Consider the following 24,364-nt stretch of genomic DNA (forward strand, 5'->3'; position numbering starts at 1 on the left):
GCACACGGCCAGAGTGATATCGCATGGCTATTAGTGAGATATTGCTCATATAGACATGATAATAGCAATGACATTACACATTCAAAGTTTTCCAGGTTTGAAATATTTTGTCCAGATCAATAATTAGTGAAGGTCACTGGCATGTTTAGCAACTTGCATCTCAATCATGATGTAATTAAGAGGTACAAATTTAGACGACATGACACACAGTCTGTGGCATATATTTACCGTTCATTCTGGGCGATCTGTAACGGTGCGGTCACACCAGCAGAACCGTTCAGTGTTCTGCCATCGGCCAATCGGATGGTCAGATTTTGTCCTGATGCGTCTCCAGTCACCTGGACATGCCGATCACGCAGAGACTCAAATATCCGCAAGCGCTCGGCCTGACTGGCAGACGGCTGAAGCTGAAACAGAGAAGAGTGTGTGAGTCTATACAGAGATGACTCATCAGTCACTGTGCAAAAATAACAGAGACTATCAGTAAATTACACTATGGGGAAGGTTTAATATCAGAAGTAAATATGAGGGAGTGGCATAATTTGAAGATGAAATTAAAGAACAAAACCAATATAAAAAAACAACAACTTAAAAATCTGCATGAAAGTAAAACTTCAAGGTCATCGGAGTGAATTACTTGGCATCAAGGACATGCCGTAATTATATCAGACTAACCATATATACAGTCATTACATAACATTTATAACAATATACAATGAGGCCCAAAATTCTGAGACAGTGACCACTAATGAAAATGTGTATTTTTTTCCATTACAAATTAACTATGAGCATTAGAATTTAAATGAAAAGTTTAATTAAAAATATTTAATGAATGTGAGAATCTCTCAGTATTTGGAGCATCTTTTGCTTTAATGACTGAAACAACATGAACTAAACCTGATGATATTCCTCAGCATGATTTGAGATGATCTAAAGAGCACCAACTGAGGACTTCTGATTATCTGTACACAAATTCACATGGCCAATGTTACCTTTGTTTAAGAAAAAGCAGAATCTTTTATTTTTTATTATAACATTTATATTAAATAGTTTTTTTTTTCTAACACATTTATTAAATAAAGCAATTTTAGTGTGGTCTCATACTTTTGGTCCCCACTGTAGTACTGCTATCTATGTTATGTTACAGTAAACTTCATTTATATATACCTTTTCATATTAGTAGTTTTAACTGAACGTTAATTTTAAATATAAATGCATAAATAAAATGTAGCACATTTAAAAAGTGTCTGAATCCAAACCTTTCATTATTACTTTATACATAAACACACATTCACGCTATTCTAATTCCACTTCAAACAGGTCTACTAAGAACAATGTGTCACTCATGTCTGTCAGATCCTCATCAGTCACATCACACAGAATCCTGCACACCTTCCCGTAGTATCTGCTGCTCCGGACCGCTGCTCTCACTGCCGCCTGACAGACGGGCCACCTCGAGAACACGGCTACAAGCATTTTACACTCAAAACTCAAAGCTACGGCTCCATCATTTCCCCTATAAGCATCAAATGTTGCCCTCTCTTAGCGGGCCGCCATTTTACAGGAACTACTACATCGTCACAGAGCAAGACACCCGATTCGCCGAGAACAATCGAATGAGGGCGGGCTCTGTGTAGGAAACAACCAATGAGAAGCGAAGCCAGAGGTGCGTCATGAGCGTCCACTCAGTGCGCAAGTAAACACAATCACTGACAGCTAAACGCTCCGGATTCTCCTGCATATAAACACAACACATTCAAATAAACGGATTTTACGGAGGACTGAAGAGACAACAGTGAAGGTTTATGAACTGAACACTAAAATTATATCGAACCAAAGCAAGACAATATATTTAGAGAAACAAGCTCAAGTTAATGCTCCATCACTTCTGCCTCCAATAGCCTGATCTTACATTATACGGGGTAAAAAAATCCACATGCACTCAAAACACCGTTATTTCGACAGGATCCTAGAGACGAAATCCAAAATCATAAGATTTAAGCACTCATTTAGAAATGTCTTACAATGTCAACAAACTGGTGCACTTTACTAGTGAGTGCAGCTGTCTTCTAAGGGAGCCTATGTAAGGACATTGTTCCACTGCGTTTATATAAGCATTACCTATAGATAAGCAATCAGACTTGTAACTACAGCTTTACAGGCAAGTAAAAAAGAAAAGCAGATTACTTCAAATTGTAACTAATCTGCCTATATTAAACAGTTAAAGAACATTATGAATGCGTTTCAGACACAGCTCCATCTTAGTTTCAAGTAAGCAATGTGTAAATCTGATTCTGCCTGGTCTGATTGCAGTAAATTAAACCACACCCCCTCACCATTAGCTTTCAAGTACTGAAGTTCAGAGCAAACACAGTATAAACTTCAAGGTACTGTGAGTGTTTATTTGCATGATCTATTGGTCACGGAGAAGGGTAACATGAAAAGGGAAAATGTGTCATCCCTTACTGCAAAATGATTGGCAAGTTTACAAAACTAAACCAAATTCAACAAGTTTACAAGTGCACAATGTTTCAGATATGAAGAATGCCATCAAGTAATCACTGATTTTCTTCCATCATATGGTGACAATGTTTGGTTGCACAAGATCAGTGACCATTAGGGTTGTCAATGTGAGAAATGGGGGTGTGCTCCAATTGACACTTCACATCAAGATCAAAGATGTTTAGTTGGATATATGTGTGCAGATGTTGTTTTTGTGTCTGACACATTCCCTTTAAATAAGAATCCACAATAACCACCAGAATCCATGGCTCAAATGGTGTGAAGATAGTAGTAGTCTATTCTGTTGTCCCAAATCTCTGTAAGTATGTGTCATGAATATAAATGCAAAAAAATAAATAAAATAAAATAATAAAAAGGAGAACTTGGGATGTTTAACGGTTGTTTAAATTTGCTGTTTGTTCAGTGTCTTAACACTGCTTACCATCAGTCATCAGTGTCATTACTGCCAAGGCGACAGAATTCAAGTCTGCAGTTACCAATATAACAAATAGTATTGCAAACAAAATTTGATTTAAATCACGAGAGGAGTCATGATGGCGTTGGGCGTTTAGATAGTTGCAGAACAATGATGCAGGTTTTGCTGTTGTTTTCTGATAACAGTACTGCATATCAGTTTAATTAACTTGTCCACTCAGACAGCTATCTGTACATTTGACATGACTGAAAGGATCCACATTTTAGTCTTTGACAGAATTGAGCAGTAAACCTGTGGTGCAGCTGGTACAAAATGTATAGATGTGGCTCCAACTGAAAGAATGACTCGCATTTCACCCACAACTGAAGACTCATTACATTAAAGCATCTGGCAGATTCTTAATTTCATTCTGTTTGTACATAGCATGCTGATGTGCAACAAAGCTGCTATTACAAATATTTTTAAATAAGTCTGTGGGTTCTCTGAAATGCTCCTTGTGGAAAACACTCTACACTGAATTCAAATGTTGTCCAAAAGAAGACACTAAAACATGCCCCTCAAATAATCAACTTTTCAGCACTTAAAAAAAAAAAAAAAAGAAAGAAAAGAAGATTACAACTTTTTTTCTAACACAATGGATGAAAACTCCAACAATGTACAGATTACATTCACATTTAAGTTGTCAAACATCATTTTGTTGAAAAGCAGTGTATCAACATTGTTGTGAAACGATGTACTATTTTGCTTTAGTTTTACGAACATGTGAGACATTTTGAAAATGCAATGCATGGAAGTGTGGTTCGTAACGAACACAGACAAACAGATTTCAGTCATGTGTACATAATAAAGGGTTGAACTAAGTGTCATAATCTTTAAATTCTAGAGACAAAGAACTGACATGTCAGATACAATGGGAAATTGGAAATAATTAAACCAAATTATTTCGTCAACTTTCATTTGAACCTAATGTTCAGAGTTGTGTATTTTAGCTCTGCACATTTCTGAAAACATGTTGGACATTACATTACGGTATAAGACTTACAGGATAACAGAATTGCTGTAAAGTAAAAAATAAAAAGGCAGAAAATAATCCAGGTACATTTGTTCTTGAACAAAATATGAGACCACCTGTAAAGAAAAGTCTCCTTCCTTTCAATAGTATTTCTCATCACAATGCTTTTATTTAGCAGAATACAAGTAAGATCTATTGAAACTGAAGGTGGGAAAAAGCAACAAAAAAATTTGCAAGGGAACTCTTGAAAAGCACTCAAAAACTACAGAGTAGTTATGCCTTGAACACTTGGTTAGCTTATACTGTATGTAGTGTGAGCCAAAATCTTCACATCTTGGTGAAGGTTGATAAAGTGGCTGTATTTTAGCATTATGAAGCTTAAAGACCACTACAAGCAATCATGATTGCCCAGCATTATGTCTATGACAATAATTTAATCACTCAGAAATAAAGCAAAGTTGAAATCCACTGGCTCTATGCTCGAAGTGAGAGAGTAACAGAGGTTAACAGACAGAAAACAGTTCTCTGTAACCTGTAAACAGCAGAAACAAGTATTTTACATGAGAAACAATAGAAAAACAAGTGTTATAGGGTGGGAAAGTGAAGGAAGTTAATTGAAGGAAAGAGATAGTCAACGTATCCACTAGTCATCCATAATACACACTCATACACTCTCCACAAGCACTCTCTTACATTACACAAACTGAACAGGATAACCACCTTTTGCATTCCTTCATATGGATGTTTCTGGATCTCCACATTCTCCTCATCTGAAAACTTCTCTTCCTCTATGAAGAGTAGTGCTGTAACATGGCTGCTCTGGGGCAGGGCGTGTCAGTGCATGTGTATTTACATGCAGTATAAGTCTCACGCTGTGATTTACAGGTGATGCTAGCTTGCTACACTGCCTATTTCAGGTTGTGCAGAGCCTTTAGCACTCATTCTAAGACGCTAATATCGAGGGGGCAAGAATGGTCTTTTGGGTTGGTTGAAAGGCCCACTGCTGAAACTGCCAGCGGGACGTTTTGTCCCAGGCAGCAGGGGCTCACGGTTAAGGGAGGGGGGCAGGGAACCTCTGGGAAACTGTGGAGAACGGAGCGCATGATGCTGGTTTGGTAAGTGGAGGAGGGACAGAGGGGAGGAAGGGCGGCGGGGTCTCTTATTTGGGGAGTTGAAGGGTAGGCGGTTGGGGATGGACATGTGAGTACGAGGTTCACCTACTGGGGATGGAGGTGTGGTTGGGGTAGAGGGTGATGGTGGTGTGGGACTAGGGCCCTCTCGAATTCTGCCCAGGAGGGGTGGGGGAACTCCAGGGGTGCCAGGGCGATGAAGAGGTGGGGCGTGGCGCAAGGCAAACTGCTCTTTCACAGTGCCTGGCCGTGGGGGTTCACCTAACAAGGAAGGGAGTTGGGGTTTGCCGCCTCTTGGAGGGGCGCTACCACCGCTACCTCCAAGTCCCGTTCCATCGGGACGGAGGTTGACAGGTGGGTAGGGTAGGACTCGATCTATGGATACAAGGACACCACCAACCATAACAGAGGAGGTTGGGGAAAGGTGGTCTCTAGGAGGGGGTGGGGTTTGAGGCATGGGTGGAAGTGGTGGTGGGACACGAGGAATAGAAGAGGGAAAAAAAGGAGGGGGATGATGGTGCTGAGGAATGCCATGAGAAGGCCGTGTATGGTCCTCATTTGAGTAGGGTGGAGGTGGGTACTGCAAAGGGGGCGGAGGATGAGCAGGGAGAGGAGGAGGAAGAGAAGGGACCAATCCCAATTCTTCAGGATTCTCATGGCCGTGACTACGAGGGCGATGTGGGGGTGGGGATTCCATAAACTCCTCCTCTTCATACCAGGCCCCACCAACTCTAGAACTAGCATTGCTTCCCCTTCTTGGGCCTCTTCCAACCAAGCGGATGCTTTCCACCGTCTGAATGCGGTTGCCGTAATCGAGGGTTTCGACTGCAACTCCCTCATTGGAGGATGAAGAAACAAGAGTCTCAATGCGATGGTAGTGGTCTCCATTGTCGGCCGAAGCTTTCCTCTCCTTGTCTTTCATCCCATCTTCAGATCCTCCACTTGACTTGCGAGAGGCTGCACTTTTCTTTATCTCTCCGTCCATCTTTGATTTTATTCTCTGATCCTGCAGCATGGCCGCTGATGGAACGTTCAAACCCACTCCTTTTCTCTTCAGCCCTTCTTCATCATTGGTTTTGGTCAAAGCCTTGACCGATTTAGTCGCATTTGGGCTAAAGGCAGCAAGCCTTGAGGGTGGTGGGGTGCGGTAATCCCGGTCTTTCCGCTCATTTTCTCCCAGAGCCTCTCGTGGAGTGATCACTGCATCCCAGGGGTCACTGTGATAGGCTGTAGGTGAAAGGTTATGCCCTCCAGACATACCTGCACTCTGGGGGTCATTGAGGACATGGGGTGAGTCCATGATTTCGTCTTGAGTGGGTGTGCTTCCGCTTTCATCTCGGACAGGGGTGCCATCCAGGTTTTCCCCAACAACTAGGAGAGGGCTATTGCTGCCCACGTCGTCTAGGCCAAGTCCGAGAGCGCTGAAACCAGGATTCCCTTGAAGGAAACTGTTGATCTTAGACTCCAAGCTGGGCAATGCCACAGCCTCGCTTTCACTTTCTTCCTCTTTCTCCTTCTTTTTTTCTCGTTCCCTTTCCCTTTCTTTTTCTTTTTCTTTTTCCCTTTCCTTCACCTTCTCCCACTCTTTCCCTTTCTCTTGCTCGGACTCTTGCTTGAAACTGTTGCCTGTGGGCTTTAGGGTCTTCGGTGTTGTTGGGGTGGTTGTGGTGGAGGTGGCTGCAGCTTTGGTGACAGCTGAAGAGGATGTAGAGGCAGATGAAGATGGACCAGGGTCTAGAGTGGTGAGAGTGCCCGAACGAGCTGATGAAAGGAGAGATGACAAACCTGCAAGATAGAGATTTAATAAATATCAAAATAGTTACTGGTTCAAACAGGTTTCCCAACCACTTCCACTTTCCCAAACTGTCTTCCACTGACAAAATGATTAGAAATCAAAGGTGTAATGTGTCCTACCCTGCAGGTTGGGGCTGTGAGTCTGTGTTTTGGTGAGTACATTCAGGATGCTCTCAGGGGAGAAATCTACTTTGGACAGGATGTTGGCCAGAGGATTGGATGAGGGAATGCTGCCAGGCGTTAAAGGAGGGGCTTTGGAGGAGGAGGCGTGGCTGGATGGTGTGGTAGGTGTGCTAGGGGAAGGACGGGACACAGGACTGACACCTGGGTGTTGAGAAAGAGGAAAACACTGTCAAGAAATGAGCTATAATGAACAAACTCTTTCAGTTTTATTAATTTTTACTTCTTGAGCCTGTCCTGCAAAAGGAAAACTCACCAGTGGTTTTCATTGCATTAGAGAGAGAGCTCAGAATGGAGCTGATCTTGCCCAAATCCACATTTGCCAAGTTCACCGGCAGGGGGGAGGGGCTTACGATAGGGGCTGCTACAGGTGTGGTGGTCAAGGGTGAGGTGTTTGCAGGAGGTGTTTGATTGGTTGATGACCCAGACACTGTCTTTGTGGGAGTTGGTAATATCTGGGATGGTTTAGAAGCAGTGATTTGGGAGCCTTTTGTTGCTGAGGCATTTGCCATCTTGGACACAGATGGAAGACTTGACTTTTCTTTCCTCTCATCAACTAGAGGACAAAGGAAAACTATGTCAGTTAAACAGTACATTTGTGATGTTACATAGCATACTAACATTACTGTGTTCCCCTCATCTCTGCTTTCTCTCACCAACGATTCCAGAATTTGCTGCTGTTTCTTCTTCCTCAGACATGTCCATGTCCTCAATATCTCTGTTGTCCTTCTGTTGCTCCAATCCTCTCCCCCCATTTCCATCCCCAGTGCCCGTATTCTTCCTGGAACTCAAGCCATGGAAGGGCGACTCTGAGCCAGTGGGGGACGGGGCATCTTCAGAGGGGGATGGGATGGGAGAGTCATCCAGACTGGGCAGTGTGGCCTTCAGAGCATCCAGCTTCCGTTTCAGGCTACACACGCGATTGGCAAAAGCTTTATAAGCCTATAAGAAGTGGTGAGGGGTTTGAGAGAAGCACAATATGAGGATACATGATATAAATTGATTGTTGGTACATCAATAGGCCAATAATTGGCATTTTGTCACTGGCATCAGGCACTAACCATGCCCCATTGGTTGATGAACAGAAGTCTAACCTCAGAGAGCACATTTAATTCTTCTCAAATATATTTGGGTAATAAGTAGGGTTGGGAACCAAGAATCGGTTCTTATCCAGAACCGGTAGTGTTTTTTGAGAAATACTGGTTCTGGTGCGATTTGTGCACTGAAAAGCCCTGGCGCTTCTCATATGCGTTTTGCGTCAGAAGTCAATGCAGAGAGAGAGTATAAGACAGTAGAGCTGCACGATTAATATGAGGATCTTTAAAAACATCTCGATTCAAACACCAAAGTGATCTTATACCTAAATGAATAAATTCCTTTGAAAACAATCACACCAGAATATTAAAAGTCGCTGACCCAGAGAGAGCAGTTGTCAATATATAGGTATGAAACAGCTTCACTTTCAACTTTTCAACCACACAGTATCAATATTTCTGTGGGTTCTCCACTGCTGGAGATACAATAAGGCAGGAGAAATTGTCCCAGTGAATTCAGAAATATAGATTTTTTCTTTCAGATTTTTTTTTAAACTATTTTTGCAAAAATTGCTAAATAATATGTTGAATTTGTTCACATTACCAGTCTGTTAAACTCATTTGACAAGTATAAGAAATAAATACAAAAATGATTGCTGAGGATTGTACATTTTTTCCTTACTACTATTACTATAGTTGTTTAATAATTTGAATGGAATCAGAACCGGAATCATCAGGCGGACCAGGAACCAGAAAAATTCTCACGATTCCCAACCCTAGTAATAAGTGGTGTTTGCCAAAGCAAGCATGTTCACAAGAATGTAAAATATAGTACAGAGTTGTCGACTCACATTGGCAACAATTTTGACCTCTTTGTACTGCATCTCGTAAAAAATGTCTGCGTTTCCCAGAGCCTCCAGCAGCGGGGGTCCTGCCTTCATCTGGCCCTCCAGGAACGTCACAAATTCCTGCAGCTTTGTACCTCCCTCCTCAAAGTCCTTTGAGAATTTATTCCCTCCTGCTTTATCTGTGGGTGTAAGGAGAGAGAGAATTTGATATGCCTATTTTTCCAGTTATATAGTGCAGTTTTTGGGAAGTATTTCATTACCTTTTAACCTCTTGAGGGCCTCAGTGCTGCAGACGTCCACTCTGAGAGCGGTTAACTGCTTCTCTCTCAAATCACTCTCGTCCAGAGAGTGCTTGTATGACATTAACCGCTCTACAAAATCATGCGGCTGACAAAGAGAAAAATACATTAATTATTAGTTCTAATAATTAAACAGAAATAAAGAGCCAGGAAAAAGTTCTACTAAACCTAAAAGACAGATCATGACTTACTACAAACTCTGCAACAATTTTAGATTTCAAAGCAGTTTTGGGGTTGACTGGGGCTGCAGAGAGGGGGGGAAAACACATGGTAAAGTTATTTAAAAAAAATATTTATTTTTTTAACACTTTTCATTGTGAATCATTGGATAGCTATTTGTTAAATGTATGCACTCTTCATTTATATTCAGTCACAAAGGTTTCACCACAAACATATTACAATCAGTGTTTGAGAATATTGCAGTACGTACATTTGTTAAATGAATTTCCATTAAAAAAAAATGTAAATGTCAAATACTGAAGGTAATTTTAGTCATTTATGGATTCAGTACAATGACAAATACAGACTTAAAATTATTTTAAATAATTTTTTTTTTATAAAAGAATGTTTTATTATTTGATTGTTTATTGACTTTAAAGTCCATGCAAGCAAAAAGTCTATTTATATGGCAAACACAAGGTAAACAATACAAGATATACAATTTACAGAACTATACAAGAAATTTCAACTTAATACAAGACAGAAATTTCAAAAACATTTTATATATATATATATATATATATATATATATATATATATATATATATATATATATATATATATATATATATATATATATATATATATATAAGGCTGTCAACATTAGTGTTAACGCATGCGATTAATTAATATTTCTTAATGCGTTAAATGATTTAATGCTAATAAATTATTGAAGCAGGTGAAATTGCATTTTCAATGGCGCAAGCAACTGTAACCCTGGTAGGCGTACATTTCTATTCTAACCCTTTAACCAGATTTTGCTTCTCTGTTTGTGATCAGATCATTTTAAGCCACTAAATTCTGGGAATGTTTTCAGTCCAATTATCCAGTAAGCGAATTCCTTCAAACAATCAGTCCGAAACAGCGCTAATGTCAGAGATAAGTCCTTACGTCCGTAATATTGATCTACGGATACAGTGTATGTGCTCTCTCGACGCACTGAATGCACATTGTATTTATGCACAGACACAATTCAGTACAATTCACGTTGTTTCCACACACATTCAGGATAACGTTTTGATTTGTCATGTGTATGTTACTGTGTTTAGCAATTCTGGTTGAATCCATGTACTGTAGAAGCCATATGCAGTCAGGTCCAGGCGGTTGGTTTAGGGTCTTTTTTGGCATCCCCATGTGGTCCTGTTTGGTATCGCAACTTGACTTGTCTAAAATGTAAACAAGCTCTTTGCTGTTGCACTGTACATTTACTATACACTCGCTGCGTCCGAAATCGAACACTTCCCTACTGTATAGTAGGCGAAAAACAGTACGCCAACATAGTATGTCCGAATACATAGTATTCGAAAAACAGTAGGCGAAATGTTCCCGGATGACCCAATTCTACTGGCGAGATTCTGAAGTGCGCATTCGATGGACACTTTACTATCCAATGAGGCCACAGGAGAGAATGGAGGTGAAGCGACGCAACTGACGCTGGTAGGTCATATGATTATGACAACATGGCGCATGGACGACAACAAGTACATCTGGACTCTATTCATACTATATAGAACACAATTTTTTTTAACGTTCACGTAGTAAGTTCAAATTCAAAAGTAGTACCTCACACCGGTTGGGTGAATGCTGGCACGCCGGGCTGCTGCTGCTCTCCGGTGTTTTTAACTTTTATTTCCTGTTAAATACCTATTTTATAATTGTAAATATTTTACTTTAGAATTTTTTAGAGTTAAATCATACATGTCCTCCTGGGTTTGGTTATATTTCGCAACCTCGTATCTCCAGATGAGAGGGAGGTCTTGCGATACTTCACAACTCGATCTATAAAGCTTCTGGCTGAATGTACCAACGTATGCTTCTTTTGAATCGGCTGCCGATATATATCGGCCACCCTGCTCTCTAAGATATCGGCAATCAAAAAAACAATGCCGGTCGACCACAAGTAATTTTTGACTGCACTCTTTCATTTGACGCTCACATCAATAGCAAAACCAGGTCTTGTTATTTTCATCTTCGTAATATTGCTCATCCATTCCTCACCCCGCATAGTTCTGCTGTTCTGACTCATTCGCGTGTAAACCCTCGCATTGACTACTGTAATTCTCTTTTATTTGATTTACCACACAAATCTCTTCATAAACTCCAGCTGATTCAGAATTCTGCTGCTTGTATCATAACACAGACTTCATCTATACAGCATATTACCCCATCAGTCCAACAGCTGCATTGGCTTCCTATCAAATTCCGCATTGAATTCAAAATCCTCCTCCTCGCTTACAAATCTCTTCATAACCTCGCTCCACCTTTCAGATCTCTTACAGCCCTAACTCGAACTCTCCGCTCCTCTTCATTGGGTCTCCTCCATACACCCTCTGCTCGCCTAACCACCATGGGCCATAGGGCCTTTAGCCGTGCTTCTCCTCGCCTTTGAATTACGGATGTTAACTGGGAGAGAATTCCACACTCGCTAGCTCAATTTAAAGTCAAACTCAAAACCCACTTATTCAGAATAGCTTATCCTTCATGATTACTGCCTGCATTTAAATCTAGCATTTTTTTTCTTATTTTTTACAGTTGTCATGTTTGTACTTGTTGCTTTCCTCTTTTATGGTTTATTGACATTTTTATTTATTACTTTGATATTGTTATTGCTGCTACTTCTTGATATATGGTGACATCAGGAGTTTATTTAAATAACACTTGCCTGATGGCTTATGCTACCGCTAACCCGGACGTCGAAGGTCACTTCCGTGATTTGGGAAAAGCCCGTAAAAGTCCTGGCAGAAAGCGATGCATTTTTTATAATTTTTATCAAATTATATATATTATTTTCGCTTTCTGCCAGGACTTTTACAGGCTTTTCCCAAATCACGGAAGTGACCTTCGACGTCCGGGTTAGCGGTAGCATTCGCCATCAGGCAAGTGTTATTTAAATAAACTCCTGATGTACTTACAAACTTTCCAATGCCTCGTTTTATGAGTGCAGAACCTATTTGTACTACTGTAGAAGTTTGGTACCATTCTGGGCATTATTAGTGGGGTAATTTACGAGATACAACTTTGGATCCATTAGCGCCTGCACTAAGTAGCAGGGTGGACTTTAAACCTCTGAACTAGACTTAAGTCCAGCATTGAAACTTGAAGCAAACAACTCAAAAACTTACCAGGAGGAGGGGGTTGCTCCTTCACTTTCTCTTTTTCCTTTTCTTTCTCTTTTTCCTTTTCCTTTTCTTTTTCTTTCTCTTTCTTCTGCAGACTGGCTTTCAGCTCCGTGATCAGCTCCTCAGGATAAACGTTCCTCTCTTGCCAAATAGTGAAGATCCTGTCCACTGACTTGCACACTTTAGCGTCCCTACAAGCACACAGAGAGTCAGCAGAGAACGTGCTTCTGTACGAATCGCACTCAAACACACACGATTTACTAACTTGACCAGCAGGGCAGCGTCTGGCAGCACGTCAGCGAAGGAGGTTCGGTAAATGATAGCGTTCTTCCTTTTGCAGTTCTGAATGACATCGTTAGCCACGTAGAAGAGATTTAGCCTGTGACTGGCATCCGCTGCATAAAGAACAAAAGGAAAATGGGGAAAAGATTTGTTAATAGTCTGCAACACCAACATAATAGAAAGAGAAAGGAGGAGTATACGTAAGAAATGAACAAAAAAATTTGGTAACACTTTAAGTATACAGTAATAAAATACTGTTTATAAATACTCATTTGCAAATTATTAGTTAATTAATAGTTTATATATTGTAGTCTCTACATTGTTAATATAGTTATAGGCTACAACAAATTGAGTTATTCATTCATTGTCGCTGTAATTAACAAAATTATTATTGTTTAATTAGCTCATATGTAAAGAGTTAGATAATGTTTTATGCTTTGTTAAAGAGATAGTTGAAATTGAAAACTCTTTAATTAATTACTCAACCTTTATGACGTTCCAAACCCGTAAGACTTTCGTTAATCTTCGGAAATAAAAATGAAGATCTTTTTTTAATGAAATCTGAGCTTTCTGTCCCTCCGTTGACAGCTACGCAACAGCCACTTAAGTGTAAACACTTTAGATCGTAAAACGAATCCATATGAATTGAGCAGTTTGATCCAAATTTTCAGATGAGACTTAACTATAAACTAATAGTTTGCTAATTATTTTTACAAAGTGCTAGCAAAATTTCAACAAAAAGATCTCTACAGCCATATTGGTCCTGCTTCTGTATATGGTGCCGAAAGAGAGCAGCTGAAGGGAATCTGCCCTGAATAAGACAAATGCATCAGAGTCACACAGCACCCGAGCTGCTCTCTCAGAGAACACTGCTACTCTAAGTGACTATGTCGTATGCCTGGATCCAAATAGATTCATGATTTAGCAATTCATCCGTTTTATATGGAGTTGCATATCGTGAGTCTTCGTGCCTGTTAAACAATAAGTTTCATAAGTGCTGAGAATTAGAGATTAGGGCTGGGTATTGACACAAATTTCACAATTCGATTTGATTTCGATTCGATTCAATAGTGATTTTGGACATCAGGTACAATACATGGCAAATTTTCTCAAGGAAAACAAATCTCTTAACTAATGCTTAACTATGGGAGTCAGTTGTAGCCTATAGGCTTCATTAGCCTACTATAATATTGAAGGTAAAAATGAACTGATTTGTATTACAAACACTTAAATTACACATTTATTTTTATGATAATAAAGTTATATGAAATATAAACATTTAAATGGTGGCTTTCATAAAAACCTGCCAGATTTATTCAAACATGCATTAAGAATTGAAGAACATTAAAAATTATAATGAATATGTAACAGTGCATATATTTAGCAAAATGCTCCTCTAGAGTTAATTTTTCTAGCTGACTAACGAGTTTATTGGATATGGTTTTTCTGAGGTAAATGTGACATTACATGACATTGTTTACAAGCTGATTTACTGACGTCTTTCCACGGTTGAAACATTGATTAAGCGATTCCATGTCACATGATACGATTTCGATAAGTTGTACTCTACCTTTTAACACACTTTCAGATGCTCATTCATGTTTATTTCGCGTGGTAACTAGTATTATTAAGGCGGAAGAGAAGATCATGTGCGCTCCGCGCTGCTGCTTCTCTCGAGCTGAGCCAGAGCGATCTCACACCACAGCGCCAAAACGGTATTTATGTTTTTGAATTTCGTAAGAAAATGGACGTAATTTGAAATCTGAGACTTTGTTTCATATCAATAGTAACAAAGCACAAAGATTATTGCGATTTATTGGATGGGATGCACTACAATGTTACATTCATTCATCAACTGAAAACAGGATGATTAATCGATTCTTGGGATTTAAGAATCAATATCGGTTCGTAAAAATGAGAATCGATTAAAATCAAGAAATCTATATTTTTTACCCAGCCCTATTAGAGATTACAAGCGATGTTGAAGCAGTCTCGCATTTTATGCACCATCAGATTAGACAGATATGGGTTTTGTTAACTGGATAAGTTACACAATCGACAAAAATATGCTTTAAAAAAAAACAACACTGCACGATATTATCAATGAACTAAATGCTTTTTGAAGAAGAAACTTTTGAAATAATGATTGTTTCATATAATCATAGTCAATCTAAAATAGTTAGTCAGAACTGAACCACTTGAGCTACATGAACAGAAACTGAGCAGTGAATGAACCAGTAAAATAACATGCTTTGTTCAACCAAAAGCATATACAGATGAGATTAATCACAAATACACAACATAAACATAACATCTGCGCAAAATTTACACGTTAACCTGACCTAAGTTACATGCTAGTCAGAATGTAAGAAAGTCATGTTGTGATGCTCTTTCCATAACACACTAGACGGAGTGAATAACTGAAGAATAGAGAATGCCACAATACTGTATTAGCTGGGCGTATAACAGGGTATTGTCATAATTTTAGGAGACCAGTTTATTTTTAACAAGTACCTTTTTACGTTATTAAATTGATACATTTAATATATAAAGGTGGCTTTTTTCACTTTAACAAAACATTTTCATTGAGTAAAATTAGATGTCATTTTAAGTCAAAATTAATCAGACACGATATATTTATTAAATTTACAGAATAATTCTACGATGACTAAAACAAAACAAAAAGTTATTAACAAAAGATAAAAGACTCACACTGGAAATGGCCTGAGGGCCTAGGTGAAATCTTTTGATTTAATAATTGAGCATTTCATTTTTAACTAAAGTGCATCTACAATCTACTTTAGGCCAACATCACCTCCTAACCAGACACAATGTGATACGATTCCAATGACAATTTGTATGTCCACACCTGACGCAACAACTATGATGAGATGTGACAAAAACAACCAAAAATTACAGCCAATTCTATGACATACAATTCTATACAATTGCTGTCATAGGATACACTTGTTTGTTCACAGTTTGAAAGCTCTCGTTTCCTGAGGTCTTTGTCGCTTTCATTATGATTCAGGTCACTTAACGTGATATTCAAACATAAATTAAATGAATTTAGCATAATCATAATCAGTACCTGAGATTATCACTGTCACACTTTGTATGTTGTTGTTTAAGGCTGCACATAAATAAATAAGCTTAATTATTCCTGCTTTGTTTTTCAGGTAAATGTAACTGTATTCAGGTACAGACATTGAATAATCAAAAGTAAAATAACACTGTCTTCACTGTATACATGAAATATAGTTGGCATAATACTGGCAGCTGGCCAGTACGGATCACGGAACAACTACGATCCCTATAACTGACATCACACATCCTGTTAAATGCTAAAACGATATATCGTGCAGCCCTAATTGTTAATGAAAATGAAAACTAGCAGTGAATCCAACACAAAATTCTATTTTCACAACAAAAATATAAATACCGTGGGAATAAAATGTCTACACACCACTTTTACAACTTTCTTAGATGTTAAAATAAAGAAAATCATGTATACTGAAACCAACAAAAATAATGTAACAAACAGACTTAAGAAAAAAAATTAATAAAGCCCCCAAATTACCTGGTTGCATAAATGTGCACACCCTTTTATAACAAGTCATGGTAAATCTGTTTGGAAATATCAAATCGCATTCAAACCCCTACTGAAAAGTAATTATATTCCTCTGGTCACCATTTAAAATAAATTATGCTGATTAACCCTGAATAAAAGTCAGCTGTTTCTCTAGGATGTTCTTTGTAAGATCTTTGTTGGCCATGGCTTCAGCTATAAGATGTGATCAAGGATGCATGTAATCTTATTTTGAAGAGGTACTAATCAGGAGACGGGTACAAAAGTATTTCTAAAACTCTAAATCTGCCATGGAAAACCATGAAGGCCAACAACGAGACAATGACAATACACCTGTCAAGAATGAATGTAACAAAAAACATTTTAAAAAAAATTATCAGAGAGGATGCCAAGAGACTTACAGCATCTTTAAAGGAGCTGCCGAAATATCTGGCAAGTACTGGTTACTTGCTGCATGTGACAAAACTATCCTGTATTCTTCATGTGTCTGGGCTAAAGGACAGTAGTGAAGATAGAAGTAATCATGGATAGTGCCAAATGCCAGACCATTATGGCACAAAACCTGTGGCTATGGCTTCGGTTTCACGCCTAAACCGTCAAATACACATAATTGTGTCAAAATACCCAGTAGGAACTGGATATAGTGAATATAAACAGTAGGGAAATAATGAATGTGTATCAGTACAGTGGATCTGTGCATTAGGCCTAGATCAAATAACGTGCACAATTACACCATAGCATTTACAAGAAGTAGAAAACCCACACTACGAAGAGATTAGGAAAATTATCAAAGTTTGATCAAATGTTTGATTTTCCAATAAAAGACATGATTTGTTATTTAATTAGCAGATTTTGACTCTTATACATAAATACGATGTGACTTGACCGGAGTTCAAACTTCTTTTTACCCCCAATCGAAGAACGAAAAAGAACTTTGCTGTGAGTAGCCTATATCAGAGCCTTAATACTCAAAGTAGCATTTTTTTATTTATTTTTTGTCAACCATTAAAGCTACACTGTATAGGATTTACTCCCATCTAGCGGTGAAATTGTATATAACTACCAATTGAATATTACTTTCTAGCCCCTCCCATTCCGAGGGCGTTTTAACTCCTACGGTGGCCGGCAGTCGCGAGTAATCTCCCCCTCGCATTCGTCTCGGTGCCACTGAGTGTAAAAACGCGAAAGGCGAAGCTTGAATTTCCAGGTATGTCCCTCTTTGTCTAATATATTTTCAAGATGGATGCGCAACATGGCTTCCGCCATTCGAGCGACTCGCTCGTATGTATTCTAAATGGCAGATTATACACTTACGAGAACACTTAATTAGTTGGTTTAAGTGATTACACATTAATGAGAATGTACAATTTTGCAAGAACAGTGTTTTTTGCTAAAAATCAACTTAAAATATTACACAGTGTAGCTTTAAGGGAAGAAACAAAATGCAGTTAAACTTTACAAAGAGTCGGTGTTCTAGCTCTGTCCTGAGAGACTGGCACTGCAGAAGCCCATGCTATTTGTGGAAAGCTGAGCCTAACACTCATTAGAAAAGTCTTACACTTTACGATAAAGGACAAACAGTTAGTTGTGAAGGGTGAAGTCATCTGACACTAATGAAGCCTTTAGTCAAAGACATACTATTTTATAACTCATGCTGTGTGTAATCTGATTCCTAAAAATGTCCTTCTGTAAAACAGGCTCACTGTCTGAGGAGCTTGTGCTCACTGGTTGTGGTATCACTATAGTTCTTCTGGGCCATATTATTTTACTTCACTCGAAGGGAAGATTCATTTTGAATGAATGAACACTAGTAAACTGATGTGCTACAACCCAGGCAACTAAACACAAAGTATTCCAACAGGGATGTGCCGATACCTTCTTTATGTGTACAGATGTGACGTAATGACGCAAAAACATCCACCAGTACCACTGGAATTAAAAACATTATTACAAGCTTACCGGTTTGAATCGAGCTACGGCAAGCAGATAGTTTTGAAGTTACTTGCTCAATTTATTTTGGGTAATGTTTAACCCAAAAAAGTTACGGACTGCAGCTTTAACGTTAACTGACGGTAAAGAGAGAGAGAGAGCGCACTTCTGTTGCATGCTCATGGTTGCTGATCGTTCACTCAGCAAATATGTCATCTGGATTAAAACGAAATAGTATGCAAGTAAAACATGAACTGTTACGTGATTTATATAATGAGTGGTTCCCTGCATTATTACAGGACGTTTGCAGGTCAAGAACGCAAACATCCGAAGCGCAAGCCCTGAAAAGGGCGTCTCAGTGTTTGCTAATGTCTCAGACAGCGAGCGGATACTGTCTTTAATTTTCACTTTAATTTTTTAAAGGGGTCATGACATGGTTTTTTCTTTTCTTTTATTATGTTCCCTTAGGTGCAATTATAGTATTACTATAGTTTTTTGGACAAAAAACGTTTAAAATTGAGTGATTTATGACCCTTTCCCACCCTGTTTCTCATCCTCTGATTCAAACAGTCTGTTTTGGGGGTGTTTCCCCTTTAAGAGTTCAGTGTTAACACCCACTGTTATGATTGGCTAACGTCAGCGCCTATGCATCAATTATTAACATAGATATAGAAAGCCAGAAAATGAACCATCTGTCCACCACTAACAACTAAGAATGGATTACCCCGTGTCCACATTGACAGTGTGAAGCTATTTTGAATGAATATGTCAGATTTGTAACCAGAAACACTTGAATACGGGTTATTTTGATGCATATGCGCGAGGGAGGGAGAGAGAGAGAGAGAGAAAGACAGTGAGAGAGCGCGCGCGCGGCCGGGGCGCTCTCGCTCGCTCTCTCAGTAACATGCGCCCTGTCACAATCGTCTCTACACATCACTCACCGATCAAATAAGGCTTTGGCGGCCCCATAGCAATCTTGCAAAGAGACCCACTCGCTGTACGTCGACGACTGAACTCTGGTGGGGCACGTGACAACGAATCATGCGACGATGCGAAATGACTATGAGGCACAGACAGTAATCTCTTGTGCTGGAGGCGGTCATATGCAAACGACTGGTGTGTCACTTCGTACCGTGACGTCACTTCTTACCATGGATCCAGAACGAGCTGTATTTAGAGCTTGATTAAATAAATGATTCGTTTATAATGGGGAGGGCGTCTAAAGCTATGAAACTTGCAGGAAGGTTTAATGGTACAAAGATCTCTTATATACCAAAAGATCAAGGTCAATTTGGTTTCTCATGTCATGACCCCTTTAATAATCACGTCTTGCACTTAAACGGACTAATTCACACAAAATTATGTAAAAACGTCGTCTTGGCGAGTCTCCCAGTAAACATAGTCGGTTATATCTCAAGTGAATGTAGACAATATATTCATATGGGATACGTGCATTTGGTCTTAAAGGGCCAGCAGCCTAATAAACTTGCTGCAGTGTTTTAATGTTAATCAAACAAAGGATATAGAAATCACTCACTGCTCTTGACTGAATAACTTTTGTAACTTTATAAAAGATCCATCTATATTTAATTTATACTATAATGAACATGCAGTGTTATTTCACATTTGATGTATTCAAATTCTGTACCTGAAAACTACAGTTAGACCTACCTGAAAAAACCCTAAATACTTTATTGTATTACTGACTGCTTACTTGTCTTTAATAATGTTTTAAATTTACATTAATTAGGCTAGTAGTTTTTATAGTATAAAAATTGGAATAGAAATATCTATTTGAACCACTGACACACTCCTGCTCCCAGCTCTAAATATGCAGTGTTCTAGTAAATTAAAGATAACATATGATTCTCATGAAACTTATACAATTTAGCAGGCTTAAATAACTATGACAATAACTGAAGGAAATGTATTTGCTAAACAAATTAAGCCAACTAATATGATTCATATTCTTTTCGTCTCTCTACGCAATAGATTTAAAAATTACAAAAGCAGTGAAAAAACAGGTAGCGGTAAGTACCAAAAAATGAAAGTATCAGGATCGGATTCATTCTGGCAAAAGTGGTATCGGTGCATCCCCATATTCCAACCTTGACTACGTTTTACGTTTACCAATAATAATGTGATAATTTCCAATAACTGAGAAGAGAAGAACCGAGAAGATGACACTCACGATCATTTGATGGGAAAGTGTGAAAGGTAAGCCATTCATTTTGCGGCATTGGTAAGGCACTTTTACGTTTTCTTGTTGGTTTCTCATTTCTCAGGAAATGAACACTTTAGAACCATTTTAAACATTACATCGAGACCCATCTGCATCATCTTCTAAGTTCTCGCGCATTAGTCGTGGCTCTCGTGAACTCACGTCAGAGGCCCACACGGAAGAAAATGAATAGTTGAATAAAGTTGTTATTTTTGTTTTGTTTTTGCGCACAAAAAGTATTCTCGTCGCTTGACAGACTCAAGGTTTAGCCACTGTAGTCACTTGGACTATTTTAACAATGTCTTTACTAACTTTTCTGGGCCGGCAGATGAAATTACCTAGCAGCCTATGGAGGAGTGAGACAGCTCTCAGATTTCATCAAAAATATCTTAATTTGTGTTCCGAAGATGAACGAAAGTCGGACGGGGTTGGAACAACATGAGGGAAAGTAATAACTGACAGAATTTTCATTTTTGGGTGAACTAACCCTTTAAGATGTTCACATGTCACAAGTAAACCTTTTCACACCCGTTTGATGTAATTTCCGTTATTCTGGTTATTTTTACCGCCATTAAATCACATACCCTAATGAACAGCACAAAAGATGAACTCATACACTGTAAAAAATTTGTAACACTGCCCAATCAAAAATTTCAATTGACCGATAACATCTAAATTTTTCAATTGGCCCAAGTGAAATTCTGTAAATTCTAAAATTAAATGTACAGATTTTCACTTGGGCCAATTGAAAAATTTAGATGTTATCGGTCAATTGAAATTTTTGATTGGGCAGTGTTACAAATTTTTTACAGTGTATATAGTAGGTGAGGTACTGGCCACATTACGTCAAATGCAAAATACAAAAACATTTGTGCAAAAAATTAAATGCGTACAGCAGGGGTTCTCAACTCTTCAGGAAAGTGGACCTTGAGGGCCAGAGTTTAGTTCCAAATAGGGTTGTTGGTACCAAAACTTCAGTAGTCGGTACCAATTCCAGTAATGTTTTGCAGTTCTCTGTACCGATTTCGGTACAAGAGCAAAAACTGTTGAATAAAGTTTTCTAAAAAATGTTTTATGTTTTGTCTCATCCATTGGTTATCACTAGGCACGTTTCCATTACAGATTTGCGCAAAACTTTTGCGCTTTTTTTTCTAAATGTCGACAAAAAACTATTGCGAAATGACGGCGTTTCCATTAACCGATGTTATGCGACTAAAACTTAAAACATTTTTCCTCTCGCGATAACTTCAATCATTCCAAAAGCCATGGCAACGGACGTTGGTAGGTTTATGTACTATATACCAGCCACTGCACTAGCCGTTATTATTAATCGAAGGAGATGTAGGCCTATGTGTGTTTTCCAAGCATTAATGGTAAGGAACGACCCTTATTATACTTGTGAGCGGCACATATGAGGAGTTTCTGGGTGTTTCTCCCTCATATCTGCTTCAAGGTCTTGATTGTGGCATTTATTTGAGGTTTAGAATCCATTATTCCTGTAATTCTTTTGCCTTATATGAATTTAATAAAGAACTGTCTCGTATTCGGTCCAAACACACCGCGTCATCTAGGCTACATCAGGTGACCTGTAAATGCGCAAAAACTGTTTCCATTGCAGATTTGCGAAATATTTCTTTTTCGAATTGCCTGAAAAACCACCTCATGCGAGCGTAAAAACTTTTTTACAATAAATGGTAAAGAGTTTTTGCGAAAATTACGTGTTTCCATTAAGCATATTTTCAATTCGTAATTTCAATTCGCGCAATTTAAAGGGTAGTGGAAACGCGGCTACTGTCAATCATTGCAGTTTCTAGTTTCAATCGTGCATTGAAATACTGTTGTTAATCCAGAAACGTTGCAGTGTACTTAGCAGCATGAAAAATTTGTACACGGACTAAAAAGTAAGGTATACTTTAAGTCCATTTAGGATAATGTGCCTAAAGCCCAGTCTATGTCTGAAAGTTATGGAGGGTTTCTGCCTGGAAATCTACAGAAGAGAGATAGGCATTAGGCTAATATCAACACACTTTAAAAACACAAGTGGATTTCACTCAAATAAACAGATATGACTCAAATAATTGTGGACAGAAGATTCACCGTTTTCAAAAAAACAGAATCAAGGACAAAAATAAAACCAGGGTAACATGAATACGGTATCCCACAATACATTACTCTCAAATTAACATATGTACAGCATCACAAATGCACTGGAAGGTATATCAGTCACTACCAAGAACACCAAGGACGATTACTATGATAATGATAAAAAAATTCTAAATTCAGAAGAATAGCAAAGTCCACACATCATAACTATAACGATATAGCCTGGCAAGCCATACCTACATCAAGATGTTAGGTCTGGCAACTCACCATAGACACGGCTCAATCCGAGGGGCGGGATAAACGGCTGTCTTTCAAATTCACTCTGCATGCAATAGGACAGCGCTTCAACCAACCAGAGCGTTTTCCCAACAGCGGAGCTACCGTTAGTTGATAGATTCAACTTTTGAATAAATAATAACGATAATGACAGAGTGAACAATATTGTTGGAATCAATTTCAAAATGATTATTTCCTGTTGATGAACGATAAAACCAAAAGCCAATCAGATCCTGCTGATAGAGTTCAAGCATTTAACGCAGCAGACGCCAAACTGCAGATCACACTTATATTAAACATAACGATATTGTGCGTTGATGTGGATGCTAATGTACTTATCGTTAATTGTGAATGGGCCTTTAAAGATGTTTTTACTACTACTGTCAATCAAATTTCTATTACAAATGTAATTGAATTACATGTTAAGCCGATTAATTCAGTGCAATAAAGCATGTCAATATTGGCTGAGAAAAATGTATATGAAAATAAGTTAAGTTAAAAGACATCACAATAATGTGGGAGATGAAATCACTGGATCCTTTGGCACAACACCACACTGAACACCACCGATTTTACTATTGACTATTTGAGCAGTGCAACCTTTTTACACCACAGACTGAACAAAATTAAGCATTGCTTGGTAACTGGATGACCTAAATTGGTATTATCTAATTGTGTATTTAAATTTAACAGCTGACAGATATTCAACCTAATTCATTTGAGAGACAGTCTAACAGAAGGATGGCCAAAACCAGTGAAATATCAACTGATTTGAGTTACCATTTTCTAAACTATAGCGAATAAACTGAAAATGTGAGACATGTTGAAGGTGTCGGAAACATTTTTGGTTTGACTGTAACTGTATACAGTTTTTCATTCACAGAAACACTGCAGGGGTGTGATGATGTGTGAATTATGCTGCTATTTGCACATGTAAAACTTAACCCCTGGAAAACAATTTACTTCTTTATTTTTGATGGGTCTCAATCCATTCTAACTTAAATGTTATTTAACAATCTTGTCAATTAACGGTTAATGATAGTGTGCTGGATTTTTTAATTAATAAAATAGTAGACTGTATCTCAAACTAATCATTCTAACATCTAACCTTTCTTCTCCTTTAGGCCTAACATTCTAACACTTGAACAAAATGTACTCTGAAGATTGTGTCGAAATCAGTGGACAATTCTGAGATGCTGGCTAGACGATATCAAACATATAACAGTCTAGAATAGTCTCATCACATATTGAGTAATCAACTGAACTTCTAACCGTTTCCATCTTTTCTTTTTTTTAATGATTTGAGATCTAAGTTGCTTCAAGCTACCTAGTAACAGAAGGGTTTGCATATGAAGAACCAATCAAATGGTAGGGAAATAATGTAATGTATC

At 38.4% G+C, this 24,364-nt stretch overlaps 2 protein-coding genes across 3 annotated transcripts in view; both read right to left on the reverse strand.

The window, feature by feature from the left end:
* tars2 (threonyl-tRNA synthetase 2, mitochondrial) overlaps positions 1–4,812 on the reverse strand; it is a 26,393-nt gene extending 21,581 nt beyond the window's left edge. Inside the window, exons 1-2 of one of the 2 annotated variants that reach the window (XM_084384871.1) lie at positions 4,671–4,812; positions 229–407 (exon numbers count right to left, since the gene is read on the reverse strand). In XM_084384871.1, coding sequence (XP_084240997.1) covers positions 229–407; positions 4,671–4,679 — 188 coding nt within the window. In that variant the 5' untranslated portion in view covers positions 4,680–4,812. Of the gene's footprint in view, positions 1–228; positions 408–1,392; positions 1,576–4,670 lie in introns of those variants that run through there. The other variant, XM_084384870.1, reaches the window with a different exon arrangement.
* rprd2b (regulation of nuclear pre-mRNA domain containing 2b) overlaps positions 4,799–24,364 on the reverse strand; it is a 33,267-nt gene continuing 13,701 nt past the window's right edge. The window contains exons 2-10 of the mRNA XM_084384869.1: positions 12,839–12,968; positions 12,577–12,764; positions 9,427–9,479; positions 9,197–9,323; positions 8,940–9,115; positions 7,711–7,996; positions 7,311–7,610; positions 6,995–7,198; positions 4,799–6,865 (exon numbers count right to left, since the gene is read on the reverse strand). Of these exons, the coding sequence (XP_084240995.1) occupies positions 4,902–6,865; positions 6,995–7,198; positions 7,311–7,610; positions 7,711–7,996; positions 8,940–9,115; positions 9,197–9,323; positions 9,427–9,479; positions 12,577–12,764; positions 12,839–12,968 (3,428 nt within the window). The 3' untranslated portion in view covers positions 4,799–4,901. The remainder of the gene's footprint in view (positions 6,866–6,994; positions 7,199–7,310; positions 7,611–7,710; positions 7,997–8,939; positions 9,116–9,196; positions 9,324–9,426; positions 9,480–12,576; positions 12,765–12,838; positions 12,969–24,364) is intronic.

This window comes from Rutilus rutilus (genome assembly GCF_951802725.1).
Source record: "Rutilus rutilus genome assembly, chromosome: 17".
Taxonomy (NCBI): domain Eukaryota; kingdom Metazoa; phylum Chordata; class Actinopteri; order Cypriniformes; family Leuciscidae; genus Rutilus; species Rutilus rutilus.